Below are 21,437 nucleotides of genomic sequence, written 5' to 3'. Positions count from 1 at the left end.
TAAATTCTCTCTTTTAAACAGGGCTGTCAAATCTTTAGCCTTTACTCATATTCACTCTCTCCAGTTGAGCTCCATTATGAAGCCAGCCATTTCAATATACACTAACCTCTACTCTTGGTGCGTAGTCCTCATTTATGTTTTTCCGTTGACCGCGTGGAATAATCTGTCTTTATAATCCCCATTTTTCTCTGGCTCACACCGTCACTGATTAAGGCTGTTCTCTGGAGAAGTTGAGGGCTTGATTTGTGAACCCCAGCCTCTCCCACCACTGCACTAACACAAAGGTCTGAGTCACTCTCTCACCTCTATTTCACTTTCTCTTTTACTGACATTCAATTAATTTAGGGTGAGAGTGAGCATTCCAGATAGATCTATCTGAGATAGCCTTCTCCATCCTCTGTGAAAAGCCACTGGAATGCGTCCTACAAACACTACAGGCTTTCCATCACTGGAAAGCTTCACTCCAGCCTGTTGATTGTGTCTTGCCTGCGCCCGCCAGTGCCTGTCACTGTCTAGGGTTACCACGGGCCGTGTGCTGTGTGGTGGCACTGTCAAGCGGTAAACAGCAGTGTCGTTCCTGATTGCAGGCAGATTGCATTTTGTATAGAGGAGCGGGGCCTTGGACAGAGTGCAGACCCAAACCGTCTCGGATATTGAATCTCATGCAGGCCAACACTGCCCGGCTTAGCCATGCATAACCAGTTATTCACAGTACAAGACCCAATGATTCCAGAGCCAATACCCATTATTAGAAATAATAACTGTAATCAGACTGCCTGCTCATGGCCATAGAGGTTAAATCTGCTTCATTGAAAGGAGTAATAAAATGGCTCATAATGATGGGAGGAATAAGTAATGATTCAAACAATCTGAGGACAGCTGAATATGAGTTTGCTACACACATACACACATGCATACACCTTCTTCTACACTCAGTCTTACTCGCTACCTTATTTTTGTATACATTTTGACAATGTATTATATTCACAAACAAGTAGTAATTTGCAAACACAAGTGACTGAGAGATGGTGATGTATGTTTTGGATTAATTCTTTCATTTTGTTTTCTTCTCTTCACACCCTCTTAGCAGTCTGATGTCTCTACGGGAACAGGAGAGGGGGGGGGGTTTCTGATTGCAGGCAACAAAAAAATTATATATTTGAGCAAAATGTTGCCAATCATTCAATTTAATTATAGATCTTTGATATACTGAATTATTTTTCCCTTCTGTGTCAAGGGCAGACTCCTCACCTCAGACATCACCATTTTAGAAATGAGCTAACGTTGCCAACATGCTAACAGTGGCCAAAAGGAAAGATAAATCTGATGCTATGATCTGAGCAAAAAAGGAGTTTGCTGCTTCTTGTAGTCTGTCAGTAAATTCTGCTAGATTAATGTTTTCTAATTTGTTATTTGGTTAATTATTCTGTCAGGTTGTTCAGCCATGAACTGTAGGCCTCTGAGCAGCATCTAATGTACTGTAGCATACATAGAACCAGCTATACCGCACCTGTGGCTGTGGACGCATTTGATTTCAAAACTACCAGCTCGATACCTTCCAGTCCTCTGAACATTGTCATAGCAGGAGGCTTCACTGATTAATCTCGTGATGAACACTGTACATATTAGTGATCCCACATTGCAGGATGTGATATTGACAGCCACGTGTCTACATTCTTCTACAATATCATCCTTTGCGTTTGCACATTTATATCCACGTGCTCCCAGTTGTCTGCGATGTCTGTTGACACCCTGCTGTTCTCACGTAGTTCAGTATTGCACATGTGGAAGTGTGTTTCACAGCTAAGCATCTCAGTCCCAGCTCAGTCGCACAAAATAACATAACACAAAGCTAAGGAAAACAGCTTTATGTTTTATTCATATTCACGCTCGTCATCATTATATCTTGTTAATGTAATAATTTATTCTGTCTACACACGTGTCCTGATTATAGATATAGGTCTTATTACCAAACTATGCCATCTGTTGTTTACATCGCAGGCCTGTTTATATAAATACGCTTATTTTTAAATATTTAGTAATTAATACAGTTATAAGCAACCGAAAGCCATAGGATCCAAACAATATATAACAAACGCTATATTCTAGGGATTTTATTTACCTCTCTAGAATGTCTTTGTGCTGTAGAGATATGTGAGGAGGTAGTCAGAGGAGAGAATTTGTATTTTAAATCAGGCTGCGCCTCCACTAAATGAATCATATGTATTAGATATCTCTCTGCACAGGCAATTCTCTGATATTTGGGATGTTATAAAGGCTCCCCAAATTGAAATAGGAATCCAAGCAGCCTTTACTTATGAATATTCATAACCTACTTGGAAATGGAAATAGAGGCTACAATATATTGTTATTGTATTTGAAATATCTGTCTAGCAAGCCTGATTCTGGTGACTTGAGAGTGGGCACCCGCTTCAGTAAGCTCACGGAACACCCATAAATTAAAATACGACCGTCTTTGCCTAAAGCTACGAATAAATAAATCTGAGTTGTGAACAGAAATTGTTTTTCCTTCATGCAGTGTGATTCAGGAGTCGATAGCTATTGTCTTAGCTCCAAAGGTAAGATTTAATGGCTGCACAGATTCAATGCCACTGAGTAAACAGCAGCTCTTCCTTCTCTCCAATCAAATTTGGAGGAAGTTTTGACTGCTGAGCATTCGCCATGTCATGCAATGCACCAACACAAACCTGAATAAAGTTTGTGACGTGCATGACTGTTCTGTGATGGGATTTCCTATTCCACTGCCAGTCAGCTTAGTATGTGCCGATTGTCCACACGGCCTTTTTTTAAATATGGCCTAAAGACAGTCCTGTTCCAATGATGCTACTCCTCGATGTACAAGTACGCCTGAATATACAGCACAGGCGACTTTGCAACTTAACGAGCCTGAATCTTCACTATATCCCTGTTTCTTACATTTTTCTGCCTTTGATAAAGCCCGCCTCTGCTAGAGGTTGGCTGTGGGATGAAAGCAGCACCTTGACTATGGAAAGACGCTACAGAGAATACTTTAGAGGGGTGGTCTCTGCCTGAACATGGCTGGGTGCAGACCTGCAGAGCAGACAGAGGAGTAGGGGGCAGACTGTAATAGCATACTAAAGCCAGGCAGGAGGAACCCTGCAGGGGAGATGGAGAGAAAGAGGATGGAGAGACAGACAGACCCAGCAGGCCATCACAACAATCTCAGTCTCAACACAGCAGAGAGACAAGCCACCATTACATCAGCCCAGGGGCTGCTGGAGCTGACACTCCCACTGCTCATCTCTCCCTTGATTTTTTCTTTGTTTCCTTTTCCCTCCTTAGACCTGTTGTGAAAAAAAACATCACAGCAGCTCAAGTAAACTTCAGTTCATCCTCATTATCCAAGAGTCTTCACTGCTTTATGGTTACGTGATTGTCTTAAATTATATTGCTTTCTATCTCCAAATGTTTTTTTACCCTGGTGGCCAGGATGTGTTAAGTATTGATGGCTGCAACTGCTTTATTTAGCACTGTGACTCTGTCGCAACTGCTTGCAGCTCGCTGTATGTGAGGCTCTGAGCAGAAAGCCCAGCTGCATCCACAAGTGCCATATGGTGCCCAGACACCACATGCATGTCGTGTAGCCACCTTCTTTTATTCATCTTCTTTTAAGATCCACAAACGGTAAAATAAAAAACATCAAAATGAAGGTGCAACCAATCCCCTTCGTACATGATATGAGATCATGAGAATTAGTTTTATTCTGTTATTTGCAAGTGTTATCAGAGGATGTTATTGATTTCTATATATTTTACTCCCCCAGTGGTACAACGTGTGTGTACGTGTGTGTGAACACTCTGACACAAATGGTTCTTCTGAAACATAGCGGACTTGCCATTGGCAATGTGAAGGTACTCACAAAACTATCACAGCACGGTGACCCTGTGTGGTCGCTGTTTTGTTAAAGCATCAAGTACAGAGTGGAATTTTTTATTAATCCACTGCAAATCAAAAGAGTTTTTTCTTCTTCTTTTTAGCATCTTGAATAATTTATCCCAGATTTCATTGGTCTGTTCCATTCAGAATTTGTTGTTGTTGTTGAAGTGCGGTTTGCATTTATATTCTTTCATCTAAAATTGCAAAGAGGATTTGAAGCTTTGCTTAATTGGTTGTTTTGTGCCCTTTTGTCTTGGTCTTTTGTGAACAATGGAATACTGGTGGTGTAAATCTTATTCTGGAGAGCAATGCGGTCTTTCCTGTGGCTATGAGTTGTCAGCACACAATTAACTTTTGGCATAACATTGTATACTGTAACACTGAGTGGCTCCTTGGGGAGCAAGCTGCCACTGGCTGAAGACATTAGGCTATGCTTGTGTTTTATAGCCTTTTACACTGACTGTGAAAGTCCAGGAACAGCAGTTACACCAATCACAACCCTGCTGAGGCATTGTGTGTGAATGCCGAGAGGAGACTACTTATATTTATCTCTATTAATGCAGCTTTCATTGTTGAATTCCATTTGGCTTTGCTCCTCATACTTAAGCTCAACTTGACTCCTTGTTTTGACTTGTTTGTTAAGTTTGGGTCAGTGGGTATCAAATGGAGCCTGTTTCCTGGTGATTTCGATATGAAAAAGTTTCACTTTTGAAAATTTATTTTCTCAGTCTGTCGATCCCTTGGAGTCTGAGTGAATTTGATTCTTTGCCATCATTCCTCAGCACATCCATCATTTTGTAACGTTTTCCTACTGATGAGAGACTCATTTAGCTGGAGATGCAGAATGGACCAACAATGTGCACAATGTCCATTATGTTGGTCACCTCTGGCCCAGAAGCCAGCTTCAAAGACGGGGGCCTCATCCCACAGACTAGAAGGGACACACTTTTTCTGTGCTCCTTTGAAGTTCCTCTTTTGATCAGCTCTCTTCTCCTGTCTCCACCCCTCTGTTTGGTTCACAAAAACAGCAAATGAATCAACTCTGAGCAGAGTGAGAATTTGTCAGCCAGCAGAGATACAACAAATGCGTGTTTGAAAAGTCTCAAACACTTTTTTGTCTCCATCTCTCTCTCTCTCTCTCACATACACACACAACCTTTGAAAACACACACAGACAATGTCTGAGTGACGAGTGATCTCTGTACAGGTTGCCTGTCTCTGGGTGGCAGTGAAGAAGATTTGATGGCAGCGGCGCTTCAGTCTGAAACAGAAGCAAACCCAGGCGGGATACTGACAACAATAGTCTTTGAGACTAAGACATGACAACTGGGACTATGAGTCTTTAACTCTTTGGTCTGCAAATGTCATTGTGTGCCTTACTCACTAGAATTGTTCAAATATTGACCCCTTTCTCTCCCCTCTCCAAATTCACTCAGAATCCAAAGAGGCTATAATGCAATAACAATGCATGATATTAGAGCTGCAATAATTAGTCCATAAATTGATTAGTAGATCAGCAAAAATGTGCCAAATATGTTATGTTTCCAGCTTTATGTTTATGCTGTGGCTTGAGCGAAACCCGAAACTTGCCCCCAGTGTATCGTGTGTGATAGAGAAGCACTATATATAGAGAGAGAACGCATGTGAATGGGTGTAGATGGCTTTTAGTGTAAAGCACTTTGAGTGGTCAATAAGACTAGAAAAGTACAATATAAGTGCAGTCCATTAGACCGATTAAAATACTCATTAGTTGTAGCTCTAACAGTATGACACAGTTCAGTATATTATCTCATGCTCTGACTACAGTTAGAAAGTGATACATCAGAATAAGTCATCAGAGAAAGCGCTGTATTGGACAACAACTGGGCAAATAATCAGCAAACAAAGGGGAAGTGAGATCAGGTTAAAGTGTCATGATAGTAATATCAGATGTAACTTTTTCATTCTCTATAATTATATCTCCATTAGCCCGACAGTGCACACACCTCTCTCTCACTCTCTCTCACACACACACACACACACACACACACACACACACACACACACACACACACACACACACACACACACACACACAGCTTCTACTACCAATCAAGCTGCTCTCTAGCTGACCTTTAAATAATAGACAGCTGCTCTGCCTGGTTTTCACTGCAGTCTAGCTCTGTGATTATATTGACTGGTCCGATCCATGATCTCCTGTGGAAAACCTTGAGCTGCCCAGAAGAGGCATCACTTCATAACTGCAAATCTGTCAGCTGGCCTGAGCCGTGTCCTTGGTGACACAAAAACATCCAGGCCTTCCTCTATAAACATGCTGCTTCTACACCTCCCTCAGCTTTGGTGTGTCCCATTTTAATGTATCGCGGTGGGGGGGTGGTGGCCAGATCACCTTGTGTCAGATTCACCAATCCTCTGCAAGACTGTCTGTCTGTGCCTTGATATAGTAAACCACAATAGGTATTGAAGACAGCGGCAGGGCAGCTTCCTGCAGCAGGCCCGCTAGCAGCACAGAGAGAGTCTAAAGATTATGTAAAGTAATTCAGCGAGTGATGAGAGAGGAGCAGTCCACCACTGACAGGTTTAGCAGGTATGTAGGTCACACAGGGGGAGGCCTCTTTTGCATTTTTTCCCTTCCATGTCTATTTTTATGTTGTCTCCATTTCTCACTTCTTAACTTAATCAGTTATTCACTTACTCCTTTCATCTCCGCATATCTCAGTGTTCTCGCTCTTATCTTCTGACAGACCACGGTGACCGTCTCACACTACCTTGGACAAAGTGGGGAATATAAAAAGACTAAAAAGAGAGATCAAGCGTAGGACACATTGCCAGTGGAGACAACTTTTTTTTCTTTTTTTTTTTTCTTTTTTTTTTTTATACTGGCTTTGCTGTTTCTTTCAACCCTATGTCTTATCAAAGGTTTGCCAGTGGTCATTTTCCCTTCATTTTTTGCAACATATGTTGTCAACTGTGCCCTCTCTTTTCTCCTGCCATCCCTCCCTGCCTCTAATCATCTTCAGTTTCTCTTGAGTTGTAGCTTAACCCCAAAGCAGATGGTGTCCTGTTCTCTGTTCAGTCATTCAGAGTACTTTGTGTTTTCTCATCTTGTCAAGCATAGCCCAGGCCTGTGTAATGAGCTTGGGCCTTTTCAGTGTGTTTAGAGAACCCTGACCCAACGCGGAGTTGCCCCACCGCGTCCACCACTGCAAGGTTACCCAAACCCGCAGGGGAGCACAATGCTACTTAGTGTCCACAACCCCTCGGCCTTTTCTTAGGGAGAAGAAAGGCGGAATATTAATGAAGACTCTTGGCTTTTCAGGAGGATAGCAGTAGAGAGGGGCGGTCACTGTGTTTACTGAGCAGGCTTGTTTTCGTCTCCCTAGCCTGCAGGTCACAGCTCAATGCTCTTTAATTGGCTCAGATTGTCAGACACTGTTCCATCTCATAGTAAAGAAAACTCTGGCTCTCAAATGCTGACCCACCCACTCCTCACAAAACCCTTTTTCCCCTGTTTTTTAGAGTGGCAGCTCATGCAGCTAAGGTATTTCCACAAGCCTGTACTATAAATTTAACATTAACATATGAAAATGGGCTGCTTTCACATTTACCAGCTCATTAGTTCTTTTGGTCGGGAACTTGTTGAGGTCCACCCGCTCTTGTTTTGCTCGAGCAGGGAGATGTCTTTAATTATCTTTGCACTAGGCATATCAGGCCCAAAGCTATTAGTCCATGCAAAGTTCAATGAGGGGCTCTTTGATACTTGTTTAATATACATGGCCCAATGCAGACCAGGCCCAAGTCCCTCATAGACCACCCAGTTTGTACTCTGAAATTAATTCTGTTCTCATCTTCTGAAAGGAGATGGAGCTTCTTAATAGATACTGTTACTGACCTTGACATTTTCCTATCCTATTCTCTCAAGATGAAGTGCTGTTGAGCGAGCAGTGGCCCTCCATCAGCTTCATAAAAGCCACAGAAACGAAAGACCTTTACCAGATACTTGATCAACTCAAGCAAAATAGAAATACTCAATGGAATCAGCAGAAGAGATTCAGTCAGTAAATGTTTTTCACTTATGATGTATTCAATGTGGGCATTTCACAGAAGATACTGCGCAGCTATGGGGAAGTAAGAGTTGTTGTGGTAGCTCCTGAACAGAGACTGTGATAGGTCACGTCCATTGTTTGAGTGGGAGCAGCTGGACACCTGTGTGTTGGCTGAGATCAAAGCTCCAGGACCTGTTCAGACACAGAAGACCAGCTCTCCACGCTACGGTTTGGGGATCAAATGAACAGGAGAAATTCTCCTGGGGAACTGACACTGTACGGCACACACACTTCTGCACCTCCGTCGATTTTTTTTATTCTTCCACTGCTCAAGAAAAGAGAGAGATGAATGAAAGACGGAGAGATGTCCCGTGGCTGAGGGACAAAAGGAACCTCCTGTTCTGCTCAAGGCTCCTGTCTGGAACATTAAGCAGAGACGGTTCCCATGCTGCTGTGTGGGTGACCCACAGGGAAGGCAGTCCCTGTAGGCTGACTGAGCCGGAATGACAAGAACAGTAATATTGGTGCGGAAGCAGAACTGCTGTAGATAATGACAAACGCTGTTCAAGAATGATGCAAAATAATGAGAAAACTTATCATTCAAAAGCTACAGCTTTTCAAATATCTATATCATGTTTTAAAATCTTAACTCACCATTGCTGTTCAGTTCAAACACATTTCCCTCTCATGGCTGAATACTGTGCTGCAGTACACTAATGCTGACCAACAAAACGCTAACTACCTCTTGTCTAATAAATGAATTGAAGGTGGGGGGGATGTAATTTTCTGCTTGTCTGCATACAAGGGTGACTTATGCCCAACTCTCTTCCTTCCTCTCCCCTCTCTTATGTGTAGAAATGTGAGCACACACACACACACACACACACACACACACACACACACACACACACACACACACACACACACACACACACACACACACCCTCTTGATGGGTTTTCTCTCAGGGATGTTTTCACTGAGAGGCTGAAATGACGAGAAAAGTTAAAGAATGTGAAAGTTTGACAAACGTATTCAATGTTTTCCATCTCCAGCGTGACCTCTGTTCACTGGTGAAATTAATCTGTCGCCACTGAAATATGATAACTTGAAGGATAACAAAGATAAACTGATTACTGCTCTTAGATGCGAAAGAAATGCAGATTAGATACCCATTTAAAACGTTGATTACCACTCACCCTTGCTGATGTTGCCTATAGAAATGTAATGCAATTAGTGTAAACCAGTTTTATTCCTGCTTTCTCTAGACCACAATAACCCATACCATGTAAAAATTCTCCTACCATTCATACTGATAAACATACATACCAACAGGAGGGTGGGAGACACTGTCAAGGCCCCCTCAGGGCCCTTGGTCCCGGCTTTAAGAACCACTGGTGTAAGCTGTCTAGTTTCCTGCTGAGGGAGTCAATTCAGTCTAATGTTTTTCTCCTCTTTTCCTCATCAGCTCTCTGTGGACTCTCTCTCCTTCACCAGAACCTTGAGAGAGCCCTGTTTTTCTCTCCCCCCATCTTGTTTATGTGTTTACCACAGCACACGCACACCCTCCCCTAAATGATAGCCCCTCCACTGTCAGCACACAGGAGTCAAATTAGAGAGGGAGACAGACCATTGGTGCTGTACCCTCTGAGCTCCAGGCAGGGGAGGCTGGGGCTGCAATCAATTGAAATTCCAAGCTTTTGGCTTTGTTTTGATCAGTGCTGGATATTAGAGGAAGAGGATGGCACCCCAGAACCAAGACTGTGTTGTTATTACCTCAGACAGAGAGAGAGAGAGACAGAGAGAGAGAGAGAGAGAGAGAGAGAGAGAGAGAGAGAGAGCATCTGGAATGAGGCCAGTGCTTCAGTGAGCTCCTGCTGCTGCACACAGCCATGCTATGCTAGCTCGTTTAAAAAGGCAGACATGATGAAGGCTCTGTTCCAACACAAGTCATAACATCCGGCACATTTCACATGTCCTGCCATCAGCTTCAATATCCACAAGGTAATTATGTGGAAAAGTGTTAATGCTTGGCATTTCACGGGTATGCATAATTTATTGCATCACTATTGATGGCAAACACCTGCCTCTTGTACATATGTGGTACAATATGTTTGTAATGGAATAAATTGTCAGGAAATACACAATGAAGATCTGGATGTGGTGGGGATAGTTCCTAGTTTTTACAATCTGTTAATTATTCACATGGTTTTGGCCATTTCTGTCAGTTATGATAATTGTATTCAAAGTCACTGCTGAGCATACAATGGCATCGCAACAGCAGGGCAAGAAACACATAAATTACAAACAAGTGTAGTTAAAACAGATTCAACTGATATTATTTGGAGGTAAAAGCAAAAGTCATTGCAGTTGTCTGTAATAATCCCTCATTGCAGAGGAAAGCTCACAACTGAACCAAGTAAGACAGCTCTCTAAACTCCATTTATACCAACAGTTTTGACATTTCTTGCCCCACTGGACTTCCAATTAGCTTGGTGAGGATAATGTTATTATTGATAGAAAAATAAGATCCACGTTGTAAATAACCTGAATTATCCTTTAAATACTTATGGACAGTTCTATGCCTCAGATCAAAAGCTAATAAAAAAATTGAATGTTTTTAAAAATTAAAAAAAAAAAAAAAAGCTAAATAATGAGGGTGAGATCGTTGTTGCTTCATCCTTCCTGCTTTTCACCAGTCCTCGAGTCCCAGAGGCGTCTCAGGGTGGAGAAATTTCCTTCCAAAATGTTGCAACAGATTAAATCAGTATTATGTTGAAGGAGCAGTGTGAAGTATATGTTCTCTATAGGTGGCAGTCTACAGGTCCAAATTGAAGCAAAGGTAATAAGTAAGAACCTCTGCAACCTGACACGTTGATCCAAACCTGAAATTGCTACCAGGGAACCGGTGTTGCTGTAAGGGATTAAATGACCTTGTCAGCAGACTTGTTGCTGTAAATATACAGAACAGTGAAACCATTTTGGATTCCACATGTTCTTCTATCATGCCTAAGCAGTTGTATTTGTTTACATCATCACTGGATCGCCTGGGGAGAGCGGTTATTTTTATGGTGTGCTTTGTTTGGATGATTGTTGTTGGGTTGAGGGGTGGGGGTGTCTCAGGCTGCCTTACAGGGCTAGCAGTCTGTAATTAATTTTGCATGCGTCTCTCCCTTCTCGCGTTTGTTTTGTTCTTTTTTGAAGTATAACTCTTTAGGAAGGCGCCGTATTTCCAGGCATGAGAGACTGTTCTACATCACCATAGATGCAAATGTGAGGCCACGAGTATGACGCTGCTTAAATTCCCTGGACTGGTTTCGGGAAGACCTTTTTTTAGCAGAATGTATTTTTATAAAAAAAAGAAAACTACTAAGAGTGGAAAAATTAAAAAAAAGCAAAATAATCTTGCACAAATGATTACTTTTACTAATACCTAAGCCTTTTATCCACTGCATGTGCGAATTGACTTTCAAGATGAATAACATATCTATGTCTGATCCGCATTACAGATGCCTCTGAGATCAACGACACTGGCACCAGCAATGGAGGTGAGTAAAGATCATGTTTTTCACCCCACTCTCGACACTGTGACGCATCAGAGAAACTTGTCACTTAACAGAAACCTCTCTGCTGTCCTCATCCTTTCCTCCATTTCCTGCTTGTGCTACTTACGGGTGGATATTTCTGTCAACATACCTGCTTACATTCATTAAATATCACAGTACATATTTGCATATGTGCTATATTGTAACTATTATAAACTCTTGGCTTGGCAGAGCAGAGAGATTGTTTAAGTAAATTGATACTTTACTACACAGGATGAGGGGGCAACAGATTGATTATCATTGCCTCTTCCTCTCGATTCTTTTCTTTTTCCCTCGCCCTACACTTGTCTAGAGGAGATGAAAGATCATGTCGAGAGCTCAGGAGAACCTGATTCAATTCCAACTGACAGCATTCAGTCCAAAGGTAAGGGCGTGGAGGAAGCACTCACACCATGCACTTATCTCGCACTCATCTCTATTTATAAGCAGATTCTTATTAGTGGCCACAGCTGCTGAATTAAAATTCACTTCATCTGGAGAATCCTAAACACTGTGCAGCCGAGTGTTACCCAGCTTCACCCTCCTCGTCTCAGTTTTTTCCCCCGTCTTTCTCCATCTCCTCTTCTCTGCAGGGGCAGGTGGCAGGCAGGCCGTTTATATGTGCTCCTCCGGGGCCAAATGCATTTGTAAATCCTCTCTACCCATTTCAGGGCTGCAGCTATGACCCTGATATTTTGGAATAAACGTGTCAGCGTGTCTTTGGAGATTGAGTGTGATGAATTACCCGCAAACTCAACTATCAGACATTTAATAAATCAAGTGTGTAATGCGTATTATTTTAATATGCAGCCAACACAGACGGTAGGGGCAATAATCATGCCAATAAATCATATTTGATAAGGATACCTCATTGTTGTTATTCTCAGGTCTCCGTTGAGATTTAGAGTAATAAGACGGCGTGTAATTTGAAAGTAGACATCTGTAGAGAGAGCGATGAATTTCCATGTCTGCGTTTGTTCTCTGTGTGGCTCTATAGAGTTGTTGAGCCAAAGAATGGGATTTAGATTTGGGCATCGTACAGTTTCCAGGTAGAAAAAATTCATTAAGCAACTGTTGTGAACAGATTGTCAGGGTTGAATAAACACGACAGGCTAGCAGCACATTAAATAACTTGGCAGAGACTAACGGCTTGGTGTAGAAAGGAGAGAGCTTAAACAACGCCAGACAAATCACCAGAGAAGAAGCAGCTTGTTGTTGAACGACCGCGTGGCTTAGGGCAGGCGTGGTGTTGTGGGTGGGCCTAAAGCACCTGGGCCCACCCATTTGTACAACTGGCCTATCTTAAATGACTGGGAGAACATTTCTTACCTTTTATTTTTAATTATTAAAATAAATATTTAAATACAAAAAATATTTCCCTTTGTAAAAAAGTAAAAGAAAATATTTAGTGGGCTACTAGCATGTGTCAAGTCTGAACCAATCACAACAGGCCATTTTACACTGCCATGCACACATGTGACAGTATAGAGGTTGTTGATGAAAAATCTACCCAATAATGGTAAACGCAAATGCAGTTTCTACTGAGACTGGAAGAAAACAATTTAGGCAGGATGGGAGGTAGAGCTGAAAATTCCTGCCCGACTTGATTGTCTCTATATTACCTTGAAAGAATAGACCACTTCTGTTGAGACGAGCTTATGAAATGGCATTGGCCCACTCCCTCTCTTGTTAAAAGTCAATGTTGCTCACCCAGCAGTTGATCTCTCTCCCTGCAATCAACTTAAGGAGGACCCATTATGGCCATTTTGAGTGTTAATCATTTAATTCTTGGTGTTTACTAAAATAGATTACATGCTTTAATGTTCTGAAAAGACTTTATTTTTCTTCTTCTGTACATCTCTTACTGTCCTCTATTCACCCTCTGTCTGAAACGCTCTGTTCCCTCTGAAGCTGACCAATCAGAGCCCAGTGTGCTCTGATTAGTCACTTTGCCGGCAACTACCATGGCAATGATACGTTTCGCACGTCTTGTGTAAAAAAAACAGCTTCGGTCCCGTTTATAGTTTTGAGCAAGAGAATTCTGAACCAGAATATGACAGACCTGATCACCTTCACAAGCTGGACTTGAGCAGAAAACAAGCGTACCCGCTGTCAGGCAGCTGGAAGGAGGAAGAAATATCAAGAGTGCTGCAAATCAAGACGCTGGACAGTCTGCAAAGACTTTGGGTGGCATTATTGTTAACTTGGAATATTTTTATAAGAAACCCTTTTAGGATTTTTTTTATGTGTGGACACTTCCGGACTAAAGGAATATAAATAATGGAGGACCAGACAGACAGTCAACAGGTAGTGAGTCTCCACTGCTTCACCTCCTGCTGGTTTATGATGCCAGTAGATCTGAATGAATTTAACGTTAGTGTGCATATTTACTGAAAAACGAACAAAGTTAAACTGTGGATAATTTATCTGAGCTAAGGAGGTACAGCATGTCAACACTGACAAGCCTTTAAGCATTTATATCTTCGCTTTGCTGCTTCTTACTAACGTGATCAGGTCGCGGTAACGTGGTTAACATCACAAATCCACAATAACAATGCAGACTGACAAGCTGTGAGCTTGAGTGTGAAGTGCGAATTACATTAAGTGTGAATTACAGAAATAACCGTTGTGAAAATGAAGTGTCTAACTGTGCATGGTTTCTGAAGCAGTCCTCCTTGATGTGCTGGCTCACACTCTAATATTTGGAGCAGTGGAGAACCGTGGAAAAATAAAGCAGATTTCTTCAGGCAGTTGAGAACATGGTGTCTTTTCGGCATGGCTACAAAACTAGAGAAAACTCTTCATTCTAAGTAGTTATGTGGGGCGTGCCAAGCTTGCAGGTGGGCAGCACCAAGAGAAGTATTGATGTCAATAGGACCAGGAAGTAGTGGCTGGACTCCCAACAAGGCGTTTCATACAAAAGAGAAAACTGGGTTTTTACCTTGACAGAGTGACTCTGGAGACCATTTACATGCACAAAACCACTATAAGTAAGGAAAAACTAGCATAAATAGCATAATAGGTCCCCCTTAAACAAATAATCACACCAGATCAACCAAACAAGATGCTATTTCCTTGATGTACTGGTCTATAACAAAAAATTTCACAATTTCAGCAGTATAGCTACCCGTGTGTGCCACTTGCATAATATATAAATAGTGATGGGTAAATGATAAGCTATGTCAGCACTGAGAGTGTTTTAGAAAAAGATTGACAAGTGTCATAATCAACCAAACGTGCTAGTCACTCCACAGCATATCACAAAATTCAATATAAAAGCAAAAAGTAGAAAACAAAAGAGGCTGCTGCGCACAATGTCTGCTAACATATACACACCAACACACATGTTCCACTATACCTTTGGAGACACTCATTGATATAATCTATTCCCTAGCCCCTTACCCCAACTTTAACCATCACAAGTAAATGCCTAACGCCAACGTAAACCTTATTTTGACCTGAATCCTAAAACCAAGTCTTAACCCTAAAAAAGCCGTCTCCACCTGTGGGGACCTGAAATCCCCACAGTGCCACAAGTCCCCATGGGATAGCGTGCATTCAGGTTAAAGTTCCCACTAGGATATAACAATAAGAGCACACACACACACCTCCATATAGTCAGTGTGCAGTCAGTAGTTTAGCTTGAATGACGTAGTGTGAAAATATTCATTTGAAAAGTCAGTGTTATAGTTTGACAGAGAGGTAATGACAGTAGCCTGCCAACGTTATGATCTATCGCTGCATTGGCCTAAACAAGATGGCAGCTGTCACAGTTCAGATAAGTTTGAGGCTTGTCCTGCTTTTGTGTGAAATTCTCTGACACCATTTGCATACTGTCTTCTAGTTGTCTATAACTTGTCCCTGATATCCATCTCAAAGGCAAAGTATCTCCTTAGCACCCCACCCCCAAGTCATTGCAGACCTGTTGCACTCACACTTGTCGCCACATGTTGTTGTTATAGTTGTTAGAGTTAGTTATCTGTCTCTGGTACCTACAGTGCAGTAGAAAACTTCATGTTTTCATTGGGCAACAAATGTTTGATAAAACAAATTTTTTCTAAACAAAGATGGTGGATTGGATTGAAGATACACATCGAGGCTGATCCATGTTTTCTGTTGAGATTTCACAGCGAGTAACAGTGTCCAGATGTCTTTTCATTCTCTGTGTCACAGAGACTTTCTTGAACATCACAGATTGGTACAATTTGTCTACCATGTCCACTGCAAAATGTCTTGCTGTGGAACAAATCTCAATTGATTAGATTGCCATGAAATTTGGTAAAGATGTTCTTGGTCCCACCGAGAAGTTGAGGTGACCTTGGTATCAGGTCAAACATTTCCAACCTTTACAAAGTTTTTGGTCCATGACAAAGTCAAAATCTCTGGAGTTTCATGAAATTTGCAGATATTCATAATATTCATGGTCTTCAGACGGATGAATTCCAATGTTTTCAGTGACCTCCCTGAACTGTCTTCTACAGCCAGCAATATACGAATATTTCCACTGCTGCACTAGAACTGATGCCACCCTCCGGCAAAAATGGTCGTATATTTCCGAGTCTATAGAACGATAACTATGAAATATCATGACCATATTCATGAATCCAACAGGAAAAAATCCCTGTGATTTAATGACCCAGGGTCTTTCTGTTAAGACAACATTAGGATAAACCTGAGAATAGCAGGGTCATATATTGTTTCTGCAACTAACAGTTACTGTCACTGATTATTCCTTTGGTCTATAAAATGTCTAAAAAAGTTGAAAAATTCTCATCCAAATTTCTTAAAGCCGAAGGCGGTGTCATCATATTGCTCATATCTGAGCAGCAGTCTAAACCTTTAAGATTTTCAGTTTACTGTCACATGACAAAGAAAAGCAGCAAATCCTTTTCATTTTGTGGGTATAATGATCATTTCAGCAGAGCAGAGCTTGTTCTAATCTTCATTTCACACTAATCTCTTCTGCAGAAGTCTAGATGTGATATTAATTCTTGAACCAGTATTTCAAATGTGCAAAATCTTAATTCAGACTGTGGATTTGTTTTTCCATCTAGACACTGTTGAGAAGAAAGAATGACCAGCTGAGGGACAGGACAATCAACCTCATCTGACAGCCAGCAAACTGTGCGAAGGCCAACCACACTGGTGTCAGACTGGCCCATGTCAGTATGGGCTCTGACACTGGCCCAGGGCAACCAGTTACTCACAAGATGCTCACATTCCCAATTTTATTTTGCCTTTTCCTTCTTAGTTAAGAAACTACTCATCCCTGAAGTATGTATGTACTGTATGTATATGTATGTATGTATGTACAAAACCTTACTATAGGACTTGAACATATCAATCAGAAAAGATGAGCCATACCTCACTGTGTGTTAGAGTCATACATCATTTAGCCAGCTGGGTGCGAGGAGATAAACCAGGTTCAAGTCTCTTTGTTTGATCTAAACCCACTGTGAGAGCATGGTGAAGCTGTCAGAGGACAACAGCCACAGCTCCTTCATGTTGACACTCTAGGCTGGGTGATGCTTAACATCAACCATCCTTTTGTTCTTACAACTCAAATACCACCGCCACAGTCATGATGACATCCAACAGTGGAATACCTGACGACACCCTGCATTTGTAAGCCTCTTTGGAGTGCAACACACTGACACCTGCCATGTCTCCTCACGCGCCACCGCAGCTCGAGCTCCATTGTTTAGTTAAATCAGCCAATACGATGATTCAGTAAGGCGATGTGCCACTCCCAGTCCGTTCATCTATCTAACATCACTAATAATGTCCCATGTCTGCCGCTGCTCTAACTGCAGCTTAACTGCTTTTACCAGGAAACTGTTCATCAACCCCCATGCACACTAAAGAGGATGTGTGTCTTTTAACCAATCAGTTGCTTACCCCCCTCCCTCCTTCCCCCCTCCCTTTTTCTTTGCCACTTCCAGTGCATGCCAGAAAATTGCTTTGAACTTCACCAACATAAAACAGGAAAAACAGTCCCCTTGGCTTCCGCTTGTCTCCTATCCAGATTGTCTATAATTGTATCGAGGGAATCTGCCTTATTTCGTAACAAACTTCAAAATCACAATCACAGACCTAAGGAGGTAATCCAAGTATGAATTCTTGGTTGTGTATTGCTTGCTGATGATTAGTAATTTTAGGTACATCATGTAATGGCTAATACCTGTTGTCAATGGTTTCTTGGTTTTTTTCCCTCGGTTGATTTTAAAAAATGGTTTTGGTTTATTTTAAATGTCGGTATGATTCATGAATTATTTTCAGTGGTGCCATACTGCAGATCAGATGAATTAAAGTTCTATGAAATGATGCCTTCATACTTTGATGTTTGCTTTGCTAAACTATAACAGAAACAACTAATAAAGTTTAAGGTGGAAGCCATGTCTCAGCTTTTAATGTGGATTGTCGTGTGTCTGATTTTACTTGTGTCATGACAGAAGCTCGTATTTTATGTCATTCTAGTAGCAGCTGGTACAGTTAATTTCCCCTCAGTTCATACGTGTGAAATTGAACAACTGTAACAGAACGATCAGTCACGTGTCTCAGGGTAGACAGAAACAATTAGTGTGTCCTGTGATCTCCAGCATGCTGCCTCTCTGGCCCTCAGGCTCCCTCCTGTATCAAATGAGAGGAGATATCTGGCAGACGCTCTCACCCCAGAGCCCTCCCTCCCTCTGAGTAACTCACTAATGGCCAGAGACCTCACAAGCAGTTTGTTATCAAAGACTCAGCAGCTCTGCAGACCAGAACCTCTCTATCACTCACCTCCCTTATCAGTGACGAAAATGTTATCTTAGCCACTTTTTAAATCTGATTAATGTTTTCTTCCGTTCCTAACTCCTTGAGTCAAACTCCATGAGTTGAACTGCCACCTGTCACAAAACTACTGTACATATTTTAACAATCAGTCATTAAAAGGAATGTATACAAGTTGGCACCCTCTGTGGCAGTGATAAAAACAAAAACAACAACTGGCATCAGGTTTGTCTCATCTGTCAACAAACAAAAATGCCTCCATCAGAACAAAGCTGGAACCTGAAGATGAGCCAAACCATAAGACAACTTTTCACACCGACAGAGATGTTTTCAGTCTTTACAGCCAGAAAGGAGCACATATTCAACATATGATGTAAATATTGAGACAACACACTGGCGGTATGTAGGCTATCATTACAGATGTGTTGCCAGGCAACCACCATATTCCTGAGGACACAAATTCATGTGTGGTCCTTTACTAAACAGACATGGACATTCATCAGAAAGAGTTTGCTTCCCTGATTTACACCAACGCCACAATGTGGATGAGATGGTGGATGGAGAGAGAGCAGCAACACCTGAACTAAACTTTAACTACTACTACTACACTAGATCACCATTTGCTCAATCTTTATGTAATTATTCTCTCGCTTAAAAGGCGTGATATACAGTATATGATAAATATGAAACATGTTTAAAATGATTGTAGTGAGTTGAGAAGCATCTAGACCAGAAGGCAAACAATTATAGACCCATTAGAGTGGTGGAAGCTCACTGGATCCTTTTTCTCCAGACTTTCAATAACGAATGAGCCCGACTGGAAAAGGCTTGCGCCAACCAATCGTCAAACCCAAATCATATATATAATCAGTCGTCATGTGTGTCCTCACCTACACATTTAAGATGCTTTAAGATTTTTTCTGAGCCTGCTGTAGGGCAATCAAGGAGTAAAGTTTGCACAGTGAACAATTTTTGACCAAGACGTCTGTCTTTGATAGCTTACAATGTAGAGATGGACAGGTGACATGGAGCGAGAGGGGGAGGTCCAACACACAATGAATGAGATCAAACCGGGGGAGTCGTGGTTATATGATCTGTATTTTAACCAGAGGACTTCCAGCACAGCCCAAGACTTCTAACTCGTAACACTGCAAAATCAGTCCAATACAGACAAGAAAAATTATTCTGAACATGTTTCTGTTCATCCCAACACAGGAAAATTATTTCTTTTCACCAAAGGAACATCATTCACATACAGAAACATGGTGTTTTAAACTTTACCACACCGTTTATAATTGGGTTATAAAGAACAACATTCAGGCCTTGTTATCAGTTTTGGATAACATAATGGCAAAAAAAAAAGCTTTGACAACAGGTTTCTCATCTGTTGGTGTGAAAAGCCAATGAAAAACAAGTTTCGCATTGCTTTAGCAGCTCCCATGTTTACCTTCCATTAACTTGTCGCATGCCAAGCGGATGTCAGGAGTGATTGTCCCTGGAATGGAGACGGTTTAAATTTTAATGACTTCATTTAAATGTTGCATGTCAGAGCGGTGGGTTCCCTGAACCTGAGCATTAGGTAGTATCAGGGGAAACAGCTTCATCACACAGGCATGCTGCTCTGCACCGGCTCCTTGGCATACAAAAACACTTTGCTGCTGAAATAACAAACCGCCTATTCCACAAAAACAGCCTGCCATCCTAGTTTACACCTAACGATGTTGGATTTTCTAGCTTACATCAAGAGTTATGAGGCTGAAATTGCTTACTCACACTCCTTAACAGCACTGCAACAACAACATCTCACAGTATGTTCATACTACACAATAACAATACACATGACAGAGTATTTATGTATGTGACAGTAGTACTGATTGACCTGTGTAGTAGCCATGTTTTTGTCACTGTCTATCTGACAGGTCTTATCAGGCAGCTGTGAGCTGATATGACGCGATGTGCTGCGTTTATTCAATTTTCCAGATGAAAGCCCCGTGGACCGGTTCTTATATAAACACGCATTACCATGTTCACTGCTAACCTGATGCTAACTCCTCCCACTTTCTTCCACCCTCCTGCCACACCACGGCGACCTGGTGCCACACACGCTGTTAACACAGCTCTGACAAATTGGAGAAAAATAATTCCAGCTCTAGAGCTTTAAATCCCAGAGCTAGATAAGCTGTTTTTATCTGAAGTACAGTGTTTGTCCTTCATGAAAATTCATCTCTCCCACAAGAGGCAAAGGCAACACTATAGGTGAACTGAGCCGAGATAAACACTCTAATTGGGATGAAAATTGACGCCATTCATTATGGATGCTTGTCTTCAAAGGCAGCGAGAGCCACTGAAATGTTGAAAGGAAACTGACTCGCAGCATTGCTGGTTCGCTTTGAACAAGTGAGGATACGTCGATTAAACTAGCACAAGACGGTTATGCAGATTACATTTGTTGTCTGACTAAAAAAGCACGTTTGTCTCATGCTGATGGCCCCTCATGACAAGAGAGCTGAAGAGAAGGAGGACTAATAAACTACTTCTATCTCTCCCGCTCTCTGTTCTTGCTCTAATTATCAACTTGATAATGTGCTTATTCAGGTGATATGGCAAATTCTCATCATCATTGTAGCTATAGTACAGATAAGGCCAGATGGAAACTGTTTAGTGTCTCTAACATACAGCATGAAGTTATCAAAGTCTGCCTCTTTTTTCTTTTTTAATCACTGAGCTGTAAATTAGGGTTGAGGAGAGCAGCTCTCTAATGTTTTTTCCCCCCATCAGCTTGCGCAGAATAACAACTTAGAGATAATTCACATGAGTGACATCCACACCTGAATTCATTTCACTGCTGCTTTCAAAACAAAACTCAGTTTGCTTCAGTGTAAAATAAGAAATTTCAATGGCTTATGAAACTAATATGTTGTGCAGTGGCTGTGTAGCAGTAAACTTATTTTGCTGCTTTATGGGTTGAACTGCTTATCACCAAGACTGATAAAGAGCAGCTGGAGTAAATACAAGGTCCTGCATTTATTTTAGTTGGAGAGCCATCAACAACATCTGTTGATAAAGCTCAGTTAAATTGGCACCATTAGTGCTGAACTGTCCTCGTTATTTATTATTACA

The 21,437-nt window shown here is 41.5% G+C and overlaps 1 protein-coding gene across 2 annotated transcripts in view; it reads left to right on the top strand.

Moving 5' to 3' along the window:
- Positions 1 to 17,942, top strand: part of macrod2 (MACRO domain containing 2) — a 401,391-nt gene extending 383,449 nt beyond the window's left edge. Inside the window, exons 16-18 of one of the 2 annotated variants that reach the window (XM_022743688.1) lie at positions 11,472 to 11,510; positions 11,860 to 11,931; positions 16,601 to 17,942. In XM_022743688.1, the coding sequence (XP_022599409.1) occupies positions 11,472 to 11,510; positions 11,860 to 11,931; positions 16,601 to 16,623 (134 nt within the window). In that variant the 3' untranslated portion in view covers positions 16,624 to 17,942. The remainder of the gene's footprint in view (positions 1 to 11,471; positions 11,511 to 11,859; positions 11,932 to 16,600) is intronic. The other variant, XM_022743689.1, reaches the window with a different exon arrangement.
- The last annotated feature ends 3,495 nt before the right edge of the window (positions 17,943 to 21,437 follow it).

This window comes from Seriola dumerili, unplaced genomic scaffold (genome assembly GCF_002260705.1).
Source record: "Seriola dumerili isolate Sdu_G_001 unplaced genomic scaffold, Sdu_1.0 BDQW01000073.1, whole genome shotgun sequence".
In the NCBI taxonomy this organism is placed as follows: Eukaryota; Metazoa; Chordata; class Actinopteri; order Carangiformes; family Carangidae; genus Seriola; species Seriola dumerili.
This window is presented reverse-complemented; position numbering and strand designations above follow the sequence as displayed.